The sequence below is a fragment of the Numida meleagris genome, chromosome 4, assembly GCF_002078875.1.
Source record: "Numida meleagris isolate 19003 breed g44 Domestic line chromosome 4, NumMel1.0, whole genome shotgun sequence".
In the NCBI taxonomy this organism is placed as follows: Eukaryota; Metazoa; Chordata; class Aves; order Galliformes; family Numididae; genus Numida; species Numida meleagris.
The window spans coordinates 95,240,740-95,263,620 of record NC_034412.1 but is presented as its reverse complement, the minus strand read 5'-3'; the positions used below and the strand labels follow the sequence as shown (position 1 = coordinate 95,263,620).

General features: G+C 51.5%; 1 protein-coding gene across 4 annotated transcripts in view; it reads right to left on the bottom strand.

The window, feature by feature from the left end:
• Nucleotides 1–22,881, bottom strand: part of PTPRA (protein tyrosine phosphatase, receptor type A) — a 99,631-nt gene that overhangs the window by 21,258 nt on the left and 55,492 nt on the right. For 3 of the 4 annotated variants that reach the window (XM_021394000.1, XM_021393999.1, XM_021394001.1), the window contains one exon: nt 334–412. In XM_021394000.1, coding sequence (XP_021249675.1) covers nt 334–412 — 79 coding nt within the window. Of the gene's footprint in view, nt 1–333; nt 413–5,398; nt 5,579–22,881 lie in introns of those variants that run through there. The other variant, XM_021394002.1, reaches the window with a different exon arrangement.

Below are 22,881 nucleotides of genomic sequence, written 5' to 3'. Positions count from 1 at the left end.
AGGATCTATATGCTGTAGATTTGTGCTACTGTAACTACAAGCAGAAAAACAACCAACAAATCCCAAGCCGAGGAGAGAGAGCACTTTGCACAGCACGGTGATGTGAACCCCAGAAAAGCAGCTCACATACTATGACACAGGGAAGGAATAAAGATTAGAGCCCCTGTGAGAGAGGATCAACATTCACCATGGGAAAAACCTGCAGGTCCCATCTATGAGCACCTACAGTTTGCCACCCTTTCAGCTCAGCTAACAGAAGGGGCGAGTCACAAGAACAAGAGCGTTTCCTCCTTCAATCCTAAAGATGATTTAGGGGCAACAAGCGAGGTTTACCTGTTGTGACATTGTTAGCACCTACGCTGATCAGGCCACTTCCAAGCAAAAGGACAAAGAGCCACAGATCCATGTTGACCTGAGAAAAAAGAGCAAAAAAACCCACTTATTTAAACTGTTATTCCCAAGTAATTCGCACTGGGTATGCTGCTGTGTAGAGCTGGAAGGGATGAGCGAGCGTGTGGATGGAGTCACTGTATGCATGTGGATGGAAGGATGTATCTGGATGCTTATACGTCCCCACCTGGAAAAGGAAATTAATTGGGTGTCCATGTAACAGTGCACACACGAGCGTGCTACGAGGAAACCTACATGCAATACCCAGCAAGGGGCTGTGATCCTAAATGCAAAAAAGAGGGGCGGTGGGCTCACCTCTCCCCATCACCCATCTCCAGGACACCCACGTCCCCTTTTTCACTTTGGACTCATGCAGATGGTGGATGTTGATAGTTTACTGTGGATCTGGGGAAGCTTGGGGTCAGCCTAACTCGAAGCCCCAAGCCCCCATCCTGCAAAGAACAACCCGAAGCAATCAGCAGGCGCTGCCTGCGCTGCGCGTGCATTGTGCCGTGCGTTTCTTCCCAGGAAGCGTCCTGAAAAAATTAAATTACAGGATGATGACATCAGTAAAATTGTTTTCTTCCCAGAACAATCCCCAACCTTTTCTCCCCCCCCCCAGCCCTTTTAAATGCACGCTCCAAGTTTTGACGGTGGTGGTTGGTTGTTTCTTCCTCCCAAAAAGCTCCTAAAAAGTGGGTATGGTTATCTTCTCTCAAACAGGAACGGATCCAGAGGCAAACAGAATTGTAATGCAAGACATTGTCATCTTGCCCCACGCTTGCAAGCCCCCGAAACAGCCCTGCTTTATCCCTGCAGTCCCTCCCTCCTCTTTCATTCACCCCGCATTGTTTGCTCTCATCGTATGGATTCAAATATGCTTCAGTCGAGACCCATCCCAAATTCTGGGCAAGGGGACAAAGCTGATGTCATGAAAGATCCAGCCCCACCAGCAGCATCCTCCCACCAGCACCACCCGCCTGCATTCTTTGCCTCCCTCCTAACGAAGACCTGGCAAAAATGGAAGTGATCAGTGATCAGAAGGTCAGACAAACCCCGAAGCAGAAGGAAACTGAGTGCCAGAGATAAGAGCTTGCCTTCAGCTCGTACCAAAGCAATTGCACTGTGCATCTTCCCTACACCAAGTGGGTTTTCTAGTGTTGCAAAGGGAGCTGGTGTCTCCTCCGTGCTAAACTCCAGTAATGCTGCGACTGGGAGGCTGCAACGCCAGCAAGAGCTGCAGCGACTCGCTGCAAGGGATTGGTGCTTTCAGCATCCTCCAATGGAAACCCATAGAAATTGGGAATTTCAGAAATGGATGAATTAAAGCTGAGGGCAGCGGAGCACGTTGCTGGGAGCGGGGTGTTCCTTGCTGTTAGAGCCCTGCCCCAGGATGCAGCTCATCCTACGCCCACACTGCACCGACACAGGGAGGAGGGGTTCTTCACATGGGCTCTGCACATCCCACAGTGAACCCATCCTTGGAGAAACATACAGATCTTAATCTCTTCCAAACCTTTCTTAAGAGCTTGAAGGACGTGAGCTGGCTCTTGCTGGTGTGAATCCCCAGGAACCGCAATCTGAGCCAGCTCCTGCTTCATGCATGCAGACAGGGAGAGGATGGGAGGAAAGGTTGGATATTAGGAAACATTTCTTCTCCAAAACAATGGTTGGGCACTGGCACAGGCTGCCCTGGGAGGTGGGGGAGTCCCCGTCCCTGGAGGTGTTCATGAACCGTGGAGATGTGGCTCTAAGGGACATGGTTATGGGCATGGTGGGATGGGTTGGGCTTGGGCTTGGGCATCGTAGAGCTCTTTTCCAATCTTAATAATTCTGTCATTCTATGGTTCTGTGATTCTAAGAAAGAAGCACAAGCTGTGCAGACTGCTCCTTCTCCAGGACGCATGGCTAACAGCACAGAAAATCACAGAACATCCCGAGTTGGAAGGGACCCCTAAGAACCATCAAATCCAACTCTCTCGCTGCAACACAGAGCCAAAGAGGAGACTGTTTCACTTTCCACCACCGCAATCACTCCACGGATGTGAGCTGCAGGCACCTATACAGCGATTCCTGGACCAGCCTGGGGATCTTGCTGGAAAAGACCAGAAAAGACGAGATGGGTGATGCTCTGCTGAGTGGAGTGACAGCAGCGGTGAGGTACTGTCTGCCCTTCCAGCCCCTGTGGTTTTACCTCTTAGCACTGCATGAGGGGGAAACGGCTTGCAATGGGAAATGGCACCAAATTATTGCATTTTCCTGAGCTTTGGCCTGGTTTTATAAAGAAAGCGAAATGCAGATGGGCCTGGGTGAGCTCTAAGCAGAGAGGTGGTGGGTGCCCCGTCCCTGGAGACAGCCAAGGTCAGGCAGGACGGGGCTCTGAGCACCTGGTGGAGCTGTGGGTGTCCCTGTTCACTGCAGGGAGTGGGACCAGATGGCCTCTAAGGGTCCCTCCCAACTCAAACGATTTGATGATTCTAACAGTTTTTATGGCTTTGTTACAAGGCCGCGAATGTGAAAAGCAAAAGGAACCCAGGCAGCCCCTAGGGCATCGCCAGCTCATCCAACCAAACCCCTGGAGCTGCTGCTGTTCCCGGCTATCAGCTGCTTTATCACTGCAAAAACGAATCTGGAGGAGAGAGCAAGTGCAAAATCCCCCCCCCCAGGCACGGCCAGCTCTGTCCCAGCCCCTGCTCTCTGCATCCTCCCAATTCCCCAGGGCAGCCCAAATAAATGCCAGCGGTGCGCCGTGCCCAGTTCCTAACATTAACAACAACAACAACAAAAAAAAAATAAAGGGCCTCCAGAGCCCTACCCCAACGCCGGAGCAACTCGAGCCTCCCTTCCCCCCATCGGCTCCCTCCCTGCTGATTCGGAAACAGGGAGGAAATACTTGTAATGTTATCAACATAAACACAGCTCTTGGCCGGCTGCGGCATCCTGTGCGCGCTGCAGAAAAACACCCTGACGTCATGTCTCGGGCTCTGCCAAGGAGAAAGGAGCCGGGTTCGCTGGGAATGGGGAGCTATCGGCGAGCAGAAGCGTTGCTTGGAGGTGCTCCCAGAAAGGCAGGGGGGGGGGTTCGTGCCCCCGGGGGATGCTGTCCCGCATGGGGATTGGAGGAAGGTTGGGTTTGGGCTGTAGGACTGTAAAATTAGGGAGCTCTCGTCCGGGGAGATCGGCACAGGGTGGGTGGGGGGAAAAAAGAAAAGGCAGCGGGAGCTTTGTCATGTAACAAGTGGTGAGGGTTTGTGCTGAGCTCGGCGAAGCGGCTCCCGGTAGGGCTAGACAAGAGCAAGTGCAAAAGGAAAAGGGGAAGAACGTCCTGTTTTTTTTCTCGGTGGCAGCGAGCCACGAGCACAGCTCAGCCGTGCTGGAAGACAAACCTGCCGCTCCCTCGCTCCCTGTCCCCTCCTGCTGCTCCTCTACGTTGCTGGAGCACCGGGTTTGTGCTCTGTCCGGCCTCACCCTCCATCCCCGTTCGCCGTCTGCCATCTCGCTCGATCCTTTTGCAAAGCCCAGAATGCTGACGAAGGCGGAGGAGAGAGCGCCGGGTCCCGCCGGGATCGGCCTGGTCGGGCTGCAGGGTGATTTCTCAGCACCCATTCCTGTCAGCCCCGAGTTCTGGCTTTGCAGCGGGCCGTGTTACAGCGGAGCTGGGCATCGCGGGACGGGAGCTGCTGCTCTTGGGGAGGAAAAGCGTTTTGCTGCGCTACCGCGGGGTGACCAAGCCCCTGCATGGGAAGCTCAAGTGAAGGCTTCCATGTGTCACTGAGCATTATCCCCCCACCCCACCCTCTGCTTTTCCACTCTTGAACAGAAAAGATGAATCACAGCAACCGTTCACCCTTTCTTTTTCTTTCTTTCTTCCCCCCCCGCCCTCCACTCCCCCCCATAAATAAACAGCCAGCTTCCCCTGGAGCAGCGGTACCAACGCTGCGAAGGACGAGCTCGGGGCTTTGCTTTCTGCACCACCGAGCACCTGCCCAACCTTCCACGGATCTCCAAGTCCCAAATTCCCACTCTCTACTCACTGCCACAGGGCGCTCTTTCAAAGCAAGACACCGCGATCTCAGTGGACATGAGTGGAAGTGGTAATTAGGACCCCAATCCCACCTGGCTTTCTGGGGTGCACAGACCCGTCGTGCTGTCAGGGTGATGCTAGAAGGCCCCTCTGCTGCCACAAAGTGCAAATCCCCGAGTTCCAGCCTCACCTACTGCCATGCAGCTTCACAAATGGGCTTTTTAACTCCCCAGATGAATGGCTTGTAGCGAGGGGCCCAGCACTGAGCGCAGCACTCGAGGTGCGGCCTCACCAGCGCTGGTACAGAGGGATGAGCACCTCCTGCTCCTGCTGCCTGCACCACTGCTGACACAAGCCAGGATAACATCGCCCTTCTTGGCCACAAGAAGGACAGGGGAGCAGCAGGACGGGGAGTTAAAGCTGAGAAAAGGTGAAACACGAAGGAAAATGGGAAACGTGGGCGAGTGAAGCAGAAGAGAGCCTCAGGGATGGAGATGGAAGACTGGAAAGCAGAGAGCGAGTCCTTAAAGGCAGGAGTGGGGCAGCGTGGTCCCAGCTTGATTCTCCGAAAACTGGAATAAAGAAGTCAAATCATCCCGGCCTATGTTTCTGTTTTAAAGATTGGGTTTTAAGGTTTGTTCCAGGCATCATTTGTAAGAGAGAGAAAGCAAGCATCCGTGCATTCCACCTCGCTGCTGACTGTCGAGCCGGACCGATTGCTTTTGGCTTCGGAGCCAGGATGCAGCGCAGCCGTTATCCCACCGAGATGCATTTCAGAGAGCGAGCACACGGGACGTGGGGAGGGAAAACAAGAAAACACCGACATAAAACAAACGAAGGTGAGCACGGCGCGGATCTGAGCCACGCCGCGAGCCGCACGCCCCGACCGAGGCAGAGCATCCTCCTTCACACAGCGGTGTCGGAGGGGATCGTTCTCCACGAGAGCTTTCAGATCTCTTCCGGGAGGCCGAGCTTTGTGCTTACCCTGAGGGTGGCCAGGATGTGACAGCGTGGAGCCGGGGAGCGGGCGGCCTCCCCGGAGCGTGGCAAAGCGCGGCGCTGCCGTCCAAAAATCCCGAGTCACCTGCGGTGGTTCTGCACCGCTGAGCGGTTCGGCCCTGTTGCCACAGTAACACTTGTGGTGTAGCCGAGATCGCTGATGATGAAACTGGAAAAAAATCAGAGGCTGCTAATTAGGATGTACTCCGGCGCTCCAATGGCTCCGTGTGAGCGACGTGACAATGGCGAGCACGGGGAAGGCGAACGCCGCAAAGCAACACGTTGCTCGGCACCGAGGCGCTGCCTGCCCACCCAGTGGCTTTTGGGGGCAGTTTGAAAGGATTCAGCTTGTTTTCCTTCCGCTTCCACGCAAGGCTCAGCAGAGCGGTCCTTACTCTGCACATCTATTTGCATCGCGTTGCATATGTTATTGCCCTTATTTGCAAGAAGGACAGAGCCCTTGATAGCCCAAGCGAGGTACGGGGATGCATTCCCAGCCCACAGCCTCTCACATGAGGAAGTTTGCAAACGAGGGGAACTGGAGCTGCAAACATACTCCCTCCTTCGCTGCTGTACAGGACTGCCAGAAGCGCTGGAAGCACATCTTGTGCTGGAGGCTCCAAGCATCGGAGCTGCGAATCTGCAGCGCCGCCGGATGCGAGCGTTTCCAACCCAGCCTACAAGGAGGTTAGCAGAGCGTGCAGCAAGTGCAAGGGAAAGGGCTGGACGGTGCTGTGAAAGAGCGACTGCTGCCTTGAAACAAAGAAGGAATGTCTGAGTTCTGAGTGACGTGCTTCCGTGGCATGGTGGCGATGGTTGGGCTTGATGGTCTTAGCGGCCTTTCCGACCTTTAATGTGATTGATACAAGGGATTTCAGACGCTTGAGCTTTATGAGTTTTGGTCCCAAACAGGAGAGAAGTGCCCGTCTCTGACAGCAGCAGGGCAAGCAAAATTAAATGCCCGAAGTGGGAAACACTGAAGCTGCTGGAGGGATGGAATGCTGGAGCAAAAGAACCATGGCACAAGGGGTGTCACCTTGCAGGGAGCACGGCGGTGGGAGCTGCCCGCAGGCGGTGAGCTGGTGCAGCTGGAGGCGTCGTTTCTAACCCTTCAATAGGCTTGTTTGCAGGCATTAGGCTTTTAATGCCGCGCTGTAAGCTGTTCTAACGCGACCACAGAGAGAACATCTGCTTTTGTGAGCAATTAGCCAAATTACCGCCAATTAGGGGGGAGCGCAGGTAAGAGCAGCGCAAGCAAACGTGCAGAAGGCTGTCCTAGGAGGAGGGATAAAACGAGGAGCATCACAGAGGAGGAATCTGCAGCATGGAGCCAACGAGCATGGGAGGAGTGGGATGGGATGAAGGGAACAGAGCGGGTGTTCCAGAATGCCCAGCAATGCCTGCGTGAACGGGATGAGCAGGCTTAAGCAGCAGCCCTCTGCTCTCGCAAAAATATTGTCTGAAAAGGTTCGGAAAATGGTTCGTTAAAAAAAAAAATAATAATAATGATATAGAAGCTACAGCTATAAAAACAGATCCGTCTCCCAAATATTTCCTCTCCTCAGCCCACGCTCCTGAAAAAACGACCAAACTCCTGCTCTGCCTCCGGTGGCTCCAATTCCACGCGGGTGTTTTTCTTTCCATGTGTCCTTGTCCAGAAGGAAGCAATGCTGTAGGGTTCGGAGCCCCACCGTGGAGCTGGGCACATCGCTCACACAGGGTTATGCAGCCCAAGGTGATTATACTCTGAAACAAAAAGGCAGCCAAGAAAGGCTGTTGCTTTGGGATAAGTGGGGCTGATCTGAAGAGGCACCGCTCAGACAAAAGGCTCGGCGCATTTCCATGGTTACTGCCACGCATCCCCTCAAGCGGAGGATGTCCTTCTCCTGTTGCAGAAGATGCTAACAGCCAGCAGCTATGCACAGCATTTTGCTGGGCAAAGGGCAGAGAAACGATCGGGTGGGGGAAGGAGAAGAAAATGTTTGGGGCATGGTGGGGAACAATGACCCACAGAAAAGCAAACCCAAGCAAAACCACCCCGTTGCTAAGAAGAGAAGGAATCCAATTGCATCTCCAAGCAATTGGAAGAGAAGAAGGTTATGAGGAGTAGTCAGCATGGATTCACCAAGGGGAAATCATGCCTGACCACCCTGATAGCTTTCTAAGATGTCATCACGGGCTGGGTAGATGGGGGGAGAGCAGTGGATGTTGTGTACCTTGACTTCAGCAAGGCGTCTGACACCGTCTCCCACAACATCCTTGTTAGGAAACTTAGAAAAGGTGGGACAGATGAGTGAATGGTGAGATGGATTGAGAACTGGCTGACTGGCAGAGCTCGGAGGGTTGTCATCAGCAGTGCAGAGCCTGCTTGGAGGCCTGTAACTAGTGGTGCTCCCCAGGGGTTAGTGCTGGGTCCGGTCTTGTTCAACATCTTTATCAGCGACCTCGATGAAGGGATAGAGTCCACTCTCAGCAAGTTTGCTGATGATACAAAGCTGGGAGGATTGGCAGACACACCAGAAGGCTGTGCTACCATTCAACAAGACCTGGGCAGGCTGGAGAGTTGGTCAGGGAGGAACCTGATGAGGTTCAACAAGAGCAAGCGTAGAGTCTTGCACCCGGGGAGGAATAACCGCATGCATCAGTACGGGTTGGGGAATGAGCTGCTGGAGAGGAGCTCTGTGGAGAAGGACCTGGGGGTCCTGGTGGACAACAGGTTGGCCATGAGCCAGCAGTGTGCCCTGGTGGCCAAGAAGGCCAATGGGATCCTGGGGTGCATTACAAACAGCGTGGCCAGCAGGGTGAAGGAAGTGATCCTCCCCCTCTACTCTGCCCTGGTGAGGCCACACTTAGATACTGTGCCCAGTTCTGGGCTCCCCAGTTCCAAAAAGACAGGGATCTCCTTGAAGGAGTCCAGCAGGGGGCCACAAAGATGATGAAGGGCCTGGAGCATCTTGTGTATGAGGAAAGGCTGAGTGACCTGGGTCCGTTCAGCCTTAGAAGACTGAGAGGGGATCTGATCAATGTTTATAAACATCTAAAGGGAGGTGGGAGGCAAAGGGATGAGGCCAGGCTCTTCTCGGTGCTGTGTAGCAATAGGACAAGGAGCAGTGGCCTCAAACTTAAACACAGGAATTTCTGTACTGAAGTGCAGAAGAACTTTATGGTGTGGTTGCGCTGTGTGCCCAGTTCTGTGCAACACCTCCACGGCGTTCCCTTCAGTTTTCCATGGGCAAAGTGTTCTCTCCGTTGCAGGAGCGTCGTGATGGGAACGTCACCTCCAACTCATTTCACCAGGAAATCCCCAGCCCAAACCGCAACCAATTGCCTTTTCTCATCAAACCCACAAGAAACCGCAGAGCGCGGTGTGGTTTCTACATCCTCAGTGGGAGCAGCTGCACCTGTGGGGCTGGTAGAGAAATCCCCTTTACTGGTGCAGGAGGAACCGTGTCTGTGGTGTAAGCACAGCTCTGCTGTATGGGTTTGTAGAGTCACAGAACAACAGAGCTGGAAGGGACCCGCAAGGATCACTGAGTCCAAACCCTGGCTCCACACAGCACCACCCTGAACCCAAAGGAAGGTAAAGGAACACCGGAGCAATGGGACGGCTCCTTGAGGACACCCCCGGGAGGCCACCAGGGTGGGCCCATCTTCCTCCCCTCTAGATGGAGCTCCAGGAGAAGCCTGAGGTCCCTTCCCAAGGCAAAAGAGAGAGGATGAGCCTGCAACCCACTCCGCTTTGGAAAAACCCATGGTGAAAGCCAGCACATCACCAGGTTCGTTATTCCCTCCCGCAGCAGTGCCCATCACACTGCACTCAAGAGAAAACATCTCCCCCTCCTCCACTGGAGCACACTTCTCAGCCCAAAATGATGCCCCAGTGCCCGGTGCAGCTGCTGCAATTGAGACGGATGGGGCGGCTGAAAAGAAATGGTTTCTTTGAGATTTTCAGAGGTTTAATTTGCACTGGGACCAGAGATATTTCTTTCCGCCACGGATACGCAGCATCTCTGGCCATTCTGTGTGCAAAAAGCACCAGGAGAGAATTTCAAGTTTCCTTGATGACAGCAGCCTGGACGCATATGAAAGAGAGAACAGAGCGAAGGTAATGCTGGAACTCAGCTTTTATGGCCCATTCCCTTTTGCCAATAAACACCGTCTCCCCGACCAGGCATTAAATATCACCTCGTGTCACTTCTAGTTTAGTGATGTTCAAACAAATATGAAGAGTCTACAACAGGGCTCAAACGCCCTGTATTATCAGCCAGGGAGGACAAACCTGCAGGACCCAGCTCTTGTGTAAAAGCGTTTCCCCTTGCAAACACACGATTCCAGCTGGACCATGGCAACACTGCTACATTTAGCTCACTGAGACCTATCTGGGATGACAGAGAGCTCCACCCACGTTATTTTTATTTCTATACAATGGCCGCGGACAGCACCAGAGACATCCCCATCTTTGAAAGTGCCCGCTGTCTCAGCCTTTTGAAAAGGCTTTGAAAAGCAGCGTTTCCTACAAAAACACCCCTTCCCACCACCCCCTTGCAAGCAGCATAATGCACAGAAGGCTCCTCAGTCTTGCCACTAAATAAGAGATTCCCCTAGCCAGGCGTAAAATGGTACAGGAGCTCACGCAGAACAGAGCCAGCTCTCTGTAGCCGCTTGTTGCTGTGCGAACACAAGACAAACCCTGTTGCTGAAGCCCAGTGTTGTATTTGTCTGCGCGGTGGCAAAGCCAAGCAAATTCATCGCGTTTTGCCCTCGTGAAATGCGGCCCAACAACAGCCAGGGGCAAACCCGCCTCCAATCTCCCTCCCGCCCCTCCTCATCTCAACCAAATCGAAGATGCTGAATGAGCTGGTTTGGTTTCCTGGCTGGCAGAGCAAACCTGGAGAGATGGGAATGGGCTCTTTGTCCGAGGGTGTAGTGATAGGAAATGGGGTAATGGTGTTAAACTAAAAGAGGGGAGATTTAGAGTAGATGTTAGGGGGAAAATTCTTCACTCAGAGGGCGGTGAGGCCCTGGCTCTGCAGGTCCCCCATTCCTGGAGGTGCTCAGGGCCGGGTTGGATGGGGCCCTGGGCAGCCTGATCCAGTTGGGAGGTGTCCCTGCCCTTGGCACATGCTGGAACTGGATGGGCTTTAAGGTCCCTCCCAACCCAAACCACTGATGATCTTACGATTCTAAATTCTAGATTGTTTATCTAGATGCTTGGTTTGTCCCAGCCAAGCTATACTGCACCCCAAGCCTCCCTGTACCTGTACAGAGCAGGAAGAAGAGGAAGAAGAGAGGTTATTTGAAGACCCTCTGCAAACAGTGCTACAACCAAAGGCAGGGGTACCCCAACTGGGAGGGAGCAGAGAGAGAGATGTCATGTTGGGAAGTGCAGATGGGTTGAAACTTGAGTCCTACGCATGGTAGAGAAGCACCAGCACAGGTTGCCCAGAGAGAGATGGTAGATATCCTGTCCCTGGAGACATCCAAGGTCAGGCAGGATGGGGCTCTGAGCACCTGATGGAGCTGTGGGTGTCCCTGTTCCTTGCAGGGAGTGGGACCAGATGGCCTTTACAGGTCCCTCCCAACTCAAATGATTCTGTATCTTGTTGAGCATGAGCTATAGCAAAGGCAGACTTGCAGGCTCTGGAATAGGTGGTGCCACCTTCCTTCCCTCTCAAAGAATTAAGTATCATGTGAGCTAAACAAGAAAAGGATCCAGATCCAAAGTGCCCAAAGGCTGCATTGCTGAAGGCAAAGCCCCATATCGCAGCCACCGCTCTGCAGGAGCTGCCTGCATGCTTCTGCAACTCCTCCACCGCTAACATCGCTTCCTAAACCAGCCCTGCCTCTTTCACTAACAACCAATCCTAATAAACAGAAGCTGGGAGCTTTCATCCTCTTTTTAGCACACTACACTGCTCAGGAACCCACATCTAGGGACATCTAGGGACGTGTAGACGTGCCTAGGGAGTTGGACTGCAAGTTGGGAGTTGGATTGCAAGGGAGTTGGACTGGATGACCTTTCAAGGTCCCTTCCAACTCAAACAGCTGTATGATTCCATGAATCCTGGCAGAGCCATCCAGGATGGCAGCGAACGCACATCAGAAATGAGAGCTGTCCTTGGTTAAGTGCTCCAAAATCAGCCTAAAGTGCTTGCCCACAAGATGAAGTGAGAGCAGGTTGATGGCAAACCAGAGCGGACATGCACTGACTGGACTGGCAGCAAGGACACTGGGCACAGCTCAGTCTTTTCAGCACACTTTGCCCTGTGTGTGATGTTTGGCAGTGGGAAGGGAGCAGCCCTTGCAGTCCCCACGTGATGTTCTCGGAGGCATTTCAGGTGTTGGATGCTCCGAAACAAGCTGGAGGAACCAGTTACAAATGGCAGATGCAGAGATGTTTATTCAGAGCCAAGCAACGAACATCAGCAGCACCCCTGACTTGTAATCCTTGTTGGCGTGGGCTGGGATAAAAATTAATGAGTTTAAAAAAAAAAAAAAGGCAGACACCCAAGCTGCAAGCAAGGCATCCCACCTCGCATCCTCAATGCTTCTGGCTGCCAGATTTGGATCCAAACAGAATTAATCCCCCACCACCATAGACTCGTTAAGGTTGGAAAAGACCTCCAAGGTCATCGTGTATGTAGAAACGAGGGAAATGGGAGTGCAGAAATGTCTCATGCAAACAACAGGGAGTGCTGGGTCCTTTGGTGTGAGCTCACAGAAGCAGGTGGGAAGAGGAGAGCAAAATACGCGTGCTTTGATGAGAACACCCAAACGCTGCTTTGGCAGATACTGCTTCTGTAATTGAAGATGCTGCAGTTCTGCGACAGGGAGCAAAGCTTGAGCCCTGTAATAGAAGCGGAATAACTTTACATAAGATAGCCTGGGAGGACTGGGTCCGACCAGCCAGCATTTCTGCATGTGATTTACTGCTGCGGATTAGAGGGCTGCACACGCTGCTCCTGCACCGGGGCTGGCTCCTGGGCACCAGGCTGAAACCAGCTGGGCCACGAAAGCACCACCTGCAGTCTTCCACCCACGTTCCCCGTGACCTCCTGCTTGTTGCCAGCCCTTCCCCAAAGCCACTTGAAGGAAGCTGAGAAAAGCAGCAGGGCTGCAGCAGGTAGCGCTTTTTCTCAGGGAGTGAGATGCTAAAATACAGATGGCTTCCCCCAGGAAGTCTCTGTGGGCATCAGCAGCTATAATAGAAACCAAGCAACACGTCACCAACAAATCATAGAATCATTAAGGATGGAAAAGACCTCTAAGATCATCCAGTCCAACCCCAACCCACTCCCACCATGTCCACTGATCACGTCCCCAAGCGCCACATCTCCACGGTTCTTGAGCCAGGGATGGTAACCCCACCACATCCCTGGGTAAAATCAATGATCCTTTCCTCTCCCACATTCACAGCGAGGTGCAATGGGATTATTCTACACGTGTTAGCTCCTCGGGGCTGTATTTCTGTTCACAGCACGCAGAGGTGGTTCTTCACACTGGGTCTGGCTCCATGGGAATTCCTACACGGGGTGATCATAAACATCAGCTGAATCGTGCTGAAATTTGCAGGGTGCACCTCTAAACGGGAACGCTCGATGCAGGAACACGAGCGCCTGCCCAACTGGAAGAAGATGCTGGAATCTCATGAAGAACACAGATGTGTGCACTGATGCATTTCCACTGCTGTTCTAACAGGCTACTTCAAAGGAGATCCCGCTGTAGGAGACGGCAGGAGCCCTCCTGCCCTGCTCCTGGCCCCATCAGCCTGCACATGCTCCGTGTCATCCCTTTCAACGCCCTCCCAGCCCTTTGCCAGCTCTCAGCTGCAGCAGATTTTCCCCCTGCTGACACTTGTCCTCGCTCTCACTCTGAAGATTAAACATTTCTTTGGTGACAGCCAGGTCTAACGCATCTCAGACTTTCGGTAGAGAACTGATGTGCATTTCAAGTCCGATCCCCCACCAAAGGGGCTCCAAACATCTCAGTATCAGGGTAATTTTGCACGTCTCAGCATCTCTGCTCTCTCTTCTCATTCAGTTTCTCCACTTAGATCTCAACATGGTGCTGCAAATGCTGGAACAAAAGCCATGGAATGAGTTGATAATCATGAAGGTCCCCAAATCATTCCGTGATTCTACGATTCCATCCTTGGAGATCTTCAGAAGCCATCTAGACGTGCTTGTGGGCACCCTGCCTGAGCGGGGGTTGATCCACATGACCTCCAGAGGTCCCTGCCAACCTCACCCAATGCATAAGTCTGTGATTCGAACCCAAAAGCCTTCACGTCGCTTTCCTCATTTCTCAGAGTGACTCTCACTGGCTCCAATGTTAAGCAGCAGAAATCGGTGATAAGGCCAGGGTGGGACTCAAGCAACATTTCCACCTATTTTGGATCTTCCCGATGGAGGTGTGGCAATGATCCAAGCAGAGAAGCTAAGTCAAATCTACCTCACATGAGAGACGTCACGCTCAGCCACAAAAACATCCCCCAGCTTGTCAAGAGGTCAATGTCAACCAACTCGTCAAGGGGCCCCAAAGGTTGTCCCCACCCATAAGTGCATCCACCCAGAGCGATCCCTTGGTGCACCCCCACTGCTCAGGACCAGCCCTGCCTGGAGCAGACTGTGACTCTACACTCCAGCAGTTGACAACATCCTCGTGTGGGGCATTTTTTGCTTTTCTCTCATCTCTAAAGGCCTGAAATGTCACGAGAGCCACGGTGCAGCACACCAAAGCTGGGGCTTTCCCAGCTTGGCAGGCAGAAGATGAGCTGCGCACACACAGGAGCACATGGGGCTATTTAACTGCACAAGCCCTGCAGTACCCAAGGGCTTGGTGAGGAAATCTGGCACCTCTTGCTCACAGCTGCTGGCAAGGAGTGGGTCCCCGGAGCAAAGTACTCCCCAGAACACACCTGTGGTCGAGGAACTGGTTGCTTGCCCTGACAAGCTGGAATGCAGGTGACAAGTTGGGCAGGTGACAAGCCGGGCAGACAGGGACAGCAAGGTATCCCGAATCCCAGTCTTTGATGTTCCCTGTAGCATAGGTTGTACCTCACTGCGTGCAAGCTGCTGCTTCAGGGAGCCAGCTACTGTTTGGAGTATGCATGAATAATGGCAATGCTGTTTTTAATCTTTGCTGCGTAGCCACCTACCCTCTGCCAGACCATGGGAGTTGGCCATCCTGCATCCTTCCACCCATTTCCTAGAGGAAATCAGTGCGGGGATCACAGGTGGCTCAATTTACAGGTAAGGGGCTGAGCAGGTCGAGGGGTCAGCTCCAAATTCCCTCCTGGCTCAAGCAGAATTTCCCAATGCTTTGTGCCAGGCAGAGCCTCCGGCCATGTAACCTGAGCATCAGTGGAGTCGGAAGAGCAGAGCTACATCTGGATTAATGAAAGCACTGAGTGACAAAACAAAAAGAATGAGTTCCTCCTCTTTCTCCTAACTCATGTGACTGTGCTGGGTCATCCTCAGACAGCCCTTCATGTTTTACTGGAAAAGGAAAATTGGATTTGAATTCCTACCCTGGAAGTCCTTTGGCTGCGCAAGATGAAAGCGGCTCCACTCAGGAAGTGAAGCAACCACAACGAGGAGCTAAATCCCTGCTGATCCAGGCCCCAGAGCTCCCGCAGTACAGCCTAACAGAAGTGGCCTTCTTTCCCCTCTTTTTCCTCAGCAAGACTGCAAAATGAAAAGCATCTCTGGCATTTAGCTACCCCGTGCCCACCAGCAACGTCTGTGGTTTGGGTGGAAGAACTCAAGGTTTCCAACGCAACTTCTTCCCCTCCACGCACGTCTACTTCCCATGTGGATTTTGGAGCGCAACCCACGTCGAGACAGACAGAAATGGGTTATTATTTTATTTTTAATTGATCTTTTGTAGTGTTCTGATCCTCAGTACTCTTTGGCAGCATGGGCAGGACAGGTCCCAGCCTGCTGCTTGCTCGTGCACCGAGGGAGAAAAGAATGTCTTGAGATTTTGCAGTGCTCTCTCGCCAATGTTCCAAGCCATTTGTCCACCCTGGGCTGCACCACTCCAGCTGCTTTCATGCAGGACTCCTCATGGAATCACGATGGCCTTGAGTCAGCTAAAGGCAGGGCCCAGGCTATATTTACCTTGGCACCTGACAGCCAATGCTCAACGTTCTGGAGTCCTCCTATTTCCTCCCCAAGTAATGAATATCTGGACAGTGGAGAGGGGAGGAATGAGGAACCCAGGTCTTTCGCCACTTGTACCCAAACCCTTGACCATGGCCAACAGCAGCAGTTTGTCACGGTACTGGAAAATATTGAAGCTGTCAGAGAAAACTGAGATACTTCTTTTTGGATGCCAATGTCAGCGGGATTAAGCTACTTCCAAAGTTGAGATCCAAGGTCACCCAGAAGTACCGGAGCTAGTAAATAGCCCCATGATTGTTTCATAATCCATGCCAAATGAGCCCAGTGTGCTGGATTAATGTCCAGACAGCTGAAACACCTGCTGTACATTATTCAGAAGAAATTTCTGTTGGGGGAAAAAAGAAACCACTCCTCGCTACTGCTGAGGAACGCCCCAACGCCGCGCTCCACAAGCCCTGCCCTCCCAGCACAGCGTGGAAGATGTCCAACTGACCCAGTTTCCAAAAACTGGGAGCATAAGGACAAGACCTTATTATTTCCATTGAGAAAACATAATTCATGAGAGCCAAGGTACGTTTTCCGCGTGTACAACCTACTGTCCTCTCCCGACCTATTTAGGGAAGCGCTGCAGCGCGTGTTCCCGTGGGGGGGACGGCGTTATCCGCCGCGTAAAAGCCTGAAATTACACTGCCCTACAAAGAGCTGGGATAAATTGACCCCTCTAAGCAAACCAGTTGCCAAGCTTTTATCTTCTTCTCATTGTTAACTGACGCTGAAGCGGAATAATTAGACGATACAGGGCTATGCAAGGCGCTATTGGAAAGCCCTGCCTTGGCAACTCCATTGTATCTGTAATGCCCACGTTGGCTATTATATATATCCACTGACTTGGAAAGCTGCTCCCAATTTCACACTCAGTCAACGTAGGTGTGCTTTTGCCCAATTATCGCTAGCGTATCTTAAGGCAAAGGGAATCAGTGGTGAACTATGGATTGGGAAAACCGAGGGATTTCACAAAGGGTTGGGGACGATTGCTCCAGATGGGTTTTCTTGTCCTTCATCCAGTCTAGACTTAAAAGTCCCAGGACACAGATGACTTCCGTTTCTCCACCGAGGTTCTGCCGCAGTATTAAAAAAAGAGCAATAAAGGGAACAATAAGCATCAAGATGTGCCTAAAATTAGCAGTTTCCAAAACAGTCTAAGTTTATAAAACCTCAAGCACAATCAAAGCAAAGAGCAAATGGGGCAATTATTTAAAAGCTGGAGGATAAAAGGAAACCTTGTTCGAAACTGTTATCGGGAAATCTATCTGTATTGTGTTTCAGTTTTGATACTAACTGAAATAACTTTCATGAAATTACCATTGTGCTGCTAAGAATTAGCTAAATTGAAGCAACATCCCATAATCGCCCTGCCTTGCCCAAGCAATAAATGCAAGAGCAGCCCACAATTGCTTCATTATTTTCTGCCAAGTTTTAAACTCCCAGACATTTGCCAATGGTTTTCCCTTCACACACCTTGCCATCTCACACAGGGGAGCAGAAAATGGACGAGATTATTTCCGTGTGATCCTCAGCTGTATTTTTATACCCACGTTTTGGAACTCACGTAGCAATAAAGCTGTAACTCCTGGCACTGCAAGGGAATGGGTAATTTAGGAGGAAAATACCATAGCAGCGTTTTTAATGATATTATTTTTAATATGAGTCCTAGACATGGAGAGAGATTTACCAGGCTGCCCAGGGAGGTGGTGGTCACTGTCCCTGGAGGTGTTCCAGAACAGGGGAGATGTGGCACTGAGGGACGTGGTCATTGGGCATGGTGGGGTGGATTGGGGTTGGGCTTGGGGATCTTAAAAGTCTCTTCCAACCTTCACGATTCTGTGATTCCATACAACAGCAGTCCCAGAAAAATACTCCTCCTGTTGCCAAGGAGGATTAAAGTGTCCTTTAAAATAATATTTAGGATTCATTAGTGAGAAGAGGCATGCAGAAACTGGCAGGGGACTGGAGATTATGCAGCATCCAGTTTCTGCCGTCCCTCACAAGTGGCAGAGTTCAGAAGGAATTAAAGCTGTCAGGGGGCTAAAATCACTGTGAAGGACTTTTCCTACTGAAAAGCCATCTCCTTACCTGAGAACAAACCCTTTTGGGTAAGGGGATGGGTGTGCTCTGTACTGCTCACGAGCATGGACCCAAGGGAAGACCCTGGAGTCTTGGTTAGGAGAGGACATCCAAGACAGAAATGCCCACTGCCTGGTTCAATTTCTCACACCTGAGGCAAGGGAATATGAGCCCTACAACAGAGGATCAACTCAAGATGGATATTATAGCTCATACGGCCTCAAAAATAGACATGCAGGCAGTGGGATAATACACTGTATACTGAAACTGATGTTTCAAGGACAAATACAACCATGAAGTCAGCAGCTGCAGTGCTGCTGATACTCTTCAGAGATGTAATGAATAATCTTTCTTTTTTCCACCGAGGTTAAATAACAGATTTCCTTGTACAGGTTCTCCACATAAGCCCTACGGGACTAGGTCGAATGCCCAAACCCAGCATCCTATTGCTCAAGCACACCACAGACCCCAGCTCCTTGTGCTGCTCCTTTATCCAACGCTGCAGTCTTCATCCTCGCCCCCAAGCCCCACTTTCACATTTAGCACCAAGCCAAACTTCAATCCATCCTCCTCCTAAATGCTCTCCTCTCTTTTCCCTCCCCCCACGCCCTCCAACCTCTTGCTCTACCACCCAATATACAGCTTGGCGGCAAAGCCACTCTTTCCAGTAAGAAATTACCCTCAGATCTCCCCATCCCTCCTTGGAAACTCACATGCAGCCAGAGTTGCTTGCTGTGATTCCCTTCCCATTAGCAGGAGCAGAACCGCGCTGTAGATAATAAGGCGGTGGTGGTAGACCACTTGTGGTGTTCAGGCCATGATTCAGCCGCCGCTCGTCAAGAGCCATTAGCCTCATCATTTAGCATTACCAACAAGCCAAATTCCAGCGTGCCTCAAGACTCTTTCAACACCAACCTGCATGGATGACCGAGACCAGAAGAGAGGGGAAATAAAAGGTCGATAGCCAGCTATGCTCTGCCCAAATCTGTGACCCCCTCGTAGCTCCGTGCTGCCCAGCAAGCAGCACAAAGGGTGTTTCTTGTGGGTGAAAGCAAAGGAAAAACTATTCCGACCTCAGTGGAAGAGCACTCAGTTGCTGAGCTCCAGAGCTGACACCCTACGGACACGAGCCAGTTTGGGGAGATGCTTCAACTGCAGTTTCAGAAGAGCAATCGTCGCTGCGATGGTTACACCCTTCTACATCTAGAAAGAGCCAGAGCAGAGGCTAACGCATCTTTTCCAACTTAAAACACTTTGGAGTAACAGAATCACAGCCCAGAAACACATTCACCCTGTGATAAACGCCTGTGACCTGTGCTAGTTTTTAATCCAATCCCTAACACGAGCAGCAACAGCCCACCTCCCTCCCAGACCTCTCAGCGGAAGGAAATGAAAACCAGATGACCTGGACAGGGGATGGATCGATTAGATCATCTCGTCCTCCCCACCACGCAGCACCAGGCTGCTCCCGACGAGCAGCTTCCCTAATACTCCATCCCGACTCGCTCCGAGGAGTCCGAAGCAATGGAGTTTCCACCTCTTCTCTTGGGATGTTATTTCTCCCTGCAGCCTAAAACATCTCGCTGCCAGGAGGCCTTTCCTAGCAGACTTTCCTTTTGAGAATATCTTCATTTCAGTGGGCAGTCCCCGTCTCTCCCCCGCATGTGTGCATTTATGAACGACACTAATTAAATGGATTAATGCTAAAAAGGAATTACAATTTTGGAATAAATTAGCGTGTTTTCCTTTTATCCTCGACGAAAAAGCCCAAGATGTCAAAGAAAGTCTGAGTCTCTCTGACATCTTCCGTTTTTAAATTGGTCCCACTGCTCATAATTACACCTCCCCTCTATCCATCCAAGTTAATCTGCTTTCCTTTCCTTTCCCCCCTCCTTTCTGGAGGCAGAAGGGACTGAAGGCAGAGAAAAAAGGGGAAGGAGCAGGAACAGGGGAGAGGGATCATCCCATTGGACCCATCTAACTGGATACAGCAGCCCCAGTGCATATGGAAACACAGGCTCCGAAGCCTTGTCTGATGGATATCCCCAATTCCATTTTAGATTGGCCTTTCTACAGCAGGCAACAGCCTCTTCACTTCCACTTGACATAAATACACCAAATATGCATTGAGGAAGAGAAAGGCTGACTTCTGGCCCAAGTGCGGCCAGCAGCTTTGAATATGAAGGACCAAGGTCTGAAATGCTGCTCCAAAAAATTTGTTTTTTCATAAAAAAAGGATATTCGGGGGGTAAATCAAAGCAGAAATTCTGATGCTTAACAAACAGTTCCCCCTTCGACCTAAGAGCCCTCCTGCTGCTCCAGAGTCCTGGACCTGTGCTGCTCAACCAACAGTAAAAAAGAAATGGCAATTCATATTTGAGATCATTTCAGCTTACGCTTCTCGGGTTCCACTTCATTACGAGCAAAAACTTAAAAGCAAGTTCCCCATTTCCAGGGAAGCCTGGAAAGCACGTGAAAAGAGAATCGATGGGGAAAGATGAAGGCAAACAGTTGAACTGCCATCCCGGGCTTATCCACACTAATGTCTTGCCATACAACTGCGTATCTAAAGGAGGGCTGTAAGTAAGAAGGGGACAGACTCTTGAGCAGGGTCTGTTGTGATAGGATGAGGGGAATGGTTTCCGAGTAGAACGGGGGAGCCTGAGACTGGATAGAAGGAGGAAGCTCTTTACAACCAAACCTTCCAACTCCAACGATTCTATGACAGCCAAGTGGGAGGGGTGGTGCAGGTGGGAGCTGCCGTGCAGAGGGATGGGTGGGAAGCTCGTGCTTCAGAAGGGCTCTGTGTTTGCAGAGAGCCGCTTCCCACCCTTGCACAGTGTGGTCTCATATTTAAAAATATTCAGCTGACCTCAGCGTGTCCACACCTCCTGTGCCCTTTGCTTTTGTGACGGCTTCTCCCGGCCGGGAAGCGCACGAAACGTCCCGACTGCAACAACCCAAAGAAGAGCCAGGAACCGCTGGAGAGATGCCAAGCTTGGAATTCTGTTTCGAATACGCAGTAGAGAGAGCTGTAAGAATAAATGTGCCCTGAGCGCTCTGCCTCATGCTTCTTCACGGGCTGAACTAAAGCGCTCTCGGAAAGAGGAAATGCAGATTGGAGGGGAAACGCGGAGCACAACCAGGCAGCCTGCCCCTCCTTCGCTGCACGGCTCGCTCTCTTGGCTGCGAGGCGCAGCGAGGAAGTGATTATGAAGCATTTATTTGCAAAATCGCAGCCAATAAATCCGATAGCGACAGTACCCTCCCTCGCACCCATCGCTCCTGGGTGGTGGGAACGGAGGAGACACGAAGGTGCGGTGGGTGGGCAGCAGCAATCCCTCCTCATGCTTTTTGGAACTGATGATGCCCTTAAGGAGCAGCATGGGGAGAGGCTGTCCCATAGCTCTGCTGCTTCAGAGCCTGCGAGGGAAAAGCAAAGCCCTGGACAGGCTTTGAGCGTTGCAAGTGAATCACAGAACGGGTGGGATAGTGGCCCTTAAAGACCATCCAGTTGAAACCCCCTGCTGCACCCGAAGTGATCTGAATACCCCTTCCTTGTAAAGGTGTTCTGGAAAAGGACTGGCTGTTGGGAGAGGGACTGAGTGAGGGAAAGCATTAGAGAAAATAAAACAGTACAGACAAAGCCGTCCAGTTCCCCTCCCCTTTCCTGCAGATAAAAACCAATAGGCTGTTCCATCACAAGCAAACCACTGAATGCAACTCGCTGCCTGGAAAATCACTGAGGTCAAAAGCACGACAGAAAAAGGAAAAGGGATTAAACAAACGGATGATATAATCTACACAGCTATAACTCAGCCCTTCGAGATATAAATAGCTGCACTGCAGGGCTCGACTTAACCACTAATTTACAGTGAAGTCAGGAGGGGGGCAGGCACCCCCCCCCCCCTCCGTGCCATGAGCAGATTAATCTGTAATTGTTCCTTTTACATTCCTGACACCTTGCTTTGAAGTGCTGGAGCTGGTACCACCTCACAGCGGGAGCTGGCGAGCCTGGGAAGGGCTGAGACGTGCCTTGCTGCTGCTTCAACCTGCACACCATCCCAGATGTGTGCCCTCCGTGCACACCGCAGAGGAGATGGCTCTAACCTACAGGGACAGGAGATGATCAAAGCCCAGTATTCTCCAAAAAGGAAAGCAGGATGGGGGTGATGGTTCAGGTTTCACGATGTTTTTATAAGACTTTAATTGCAAATAAACACTGACTGGGATATCCACATGCTTCAGAGCACTTAAATGACTACAGGGCCTTTGTAAATCCCTCTTGAAACACGAGCAAAGAACAGTGCACAGGGTGCTGATGTGACAGGAGCAGGGCCAGCAGGATCACGGAATCACAGAATGGTTTGAGTTGGAAGGGACCCTTAAAGGCCATCTGGTCCCACTGTCTGCAATGAACAGGGACACCCACAGCTCCACCAGGTGCTCAGAGCCCCATCCAGCCTGATCTGAATGTCTCCAGGGATGGAGGAACCCACCACCTCTCTGGGTAACCCATTTCAATGCAACATAGAATCACAGAATCATAGAATTAGCTAGGTTGGAAAAGACCTACAAGATCATCTAGTCCAACCATCCACCTTCCTCATGAGGGAGGTGATGAGACTGATGGAAATGTAGCAGTACAGGCACTTATCCTATCCCAGCACTCATCCCCTCTTCTACTACATCAACTTTTAGAGGAGAAGTTGCTTCACTCTTCATAGAAGCCAAGAATCACAGAATATCTCGAGCTGGAAGGGGCCCATGAGGACCATCGAGTCCAACCTCTGGCTCCACACTGCACGGGGCTGTAACATATCCCAGTGTTCACACTTCTAACTTCTGCACTTCTGAGGAACACATCCTTGATGGCTGAGGGACTGGCTGCGTGTTCAGTGCTTTACCGGCTGCCTCCAGCCATCCCTTGTACATCGAACCATGAAATCATGAAGGCTGGAAAAGACCTCCAACATCCCCAAGTCCAACGCCAACCCATCCCACCATGCCCACTGACCATGTCCCCACACGTCACATCTCCATGGCTCTTGGACACCTCGAGGGATGGTGACCCCACCACTCCCTGGGCAGCCTGACCACTCTTTGGGAGAAGAAATGCTTCCTAATATCCAACCTGACCCTTCCCTGGCACAACTTGAGGCCATCACCTTTCATACCAGATATTTTTGGATGGATGAGATGGAACACCCTATGTCTCAC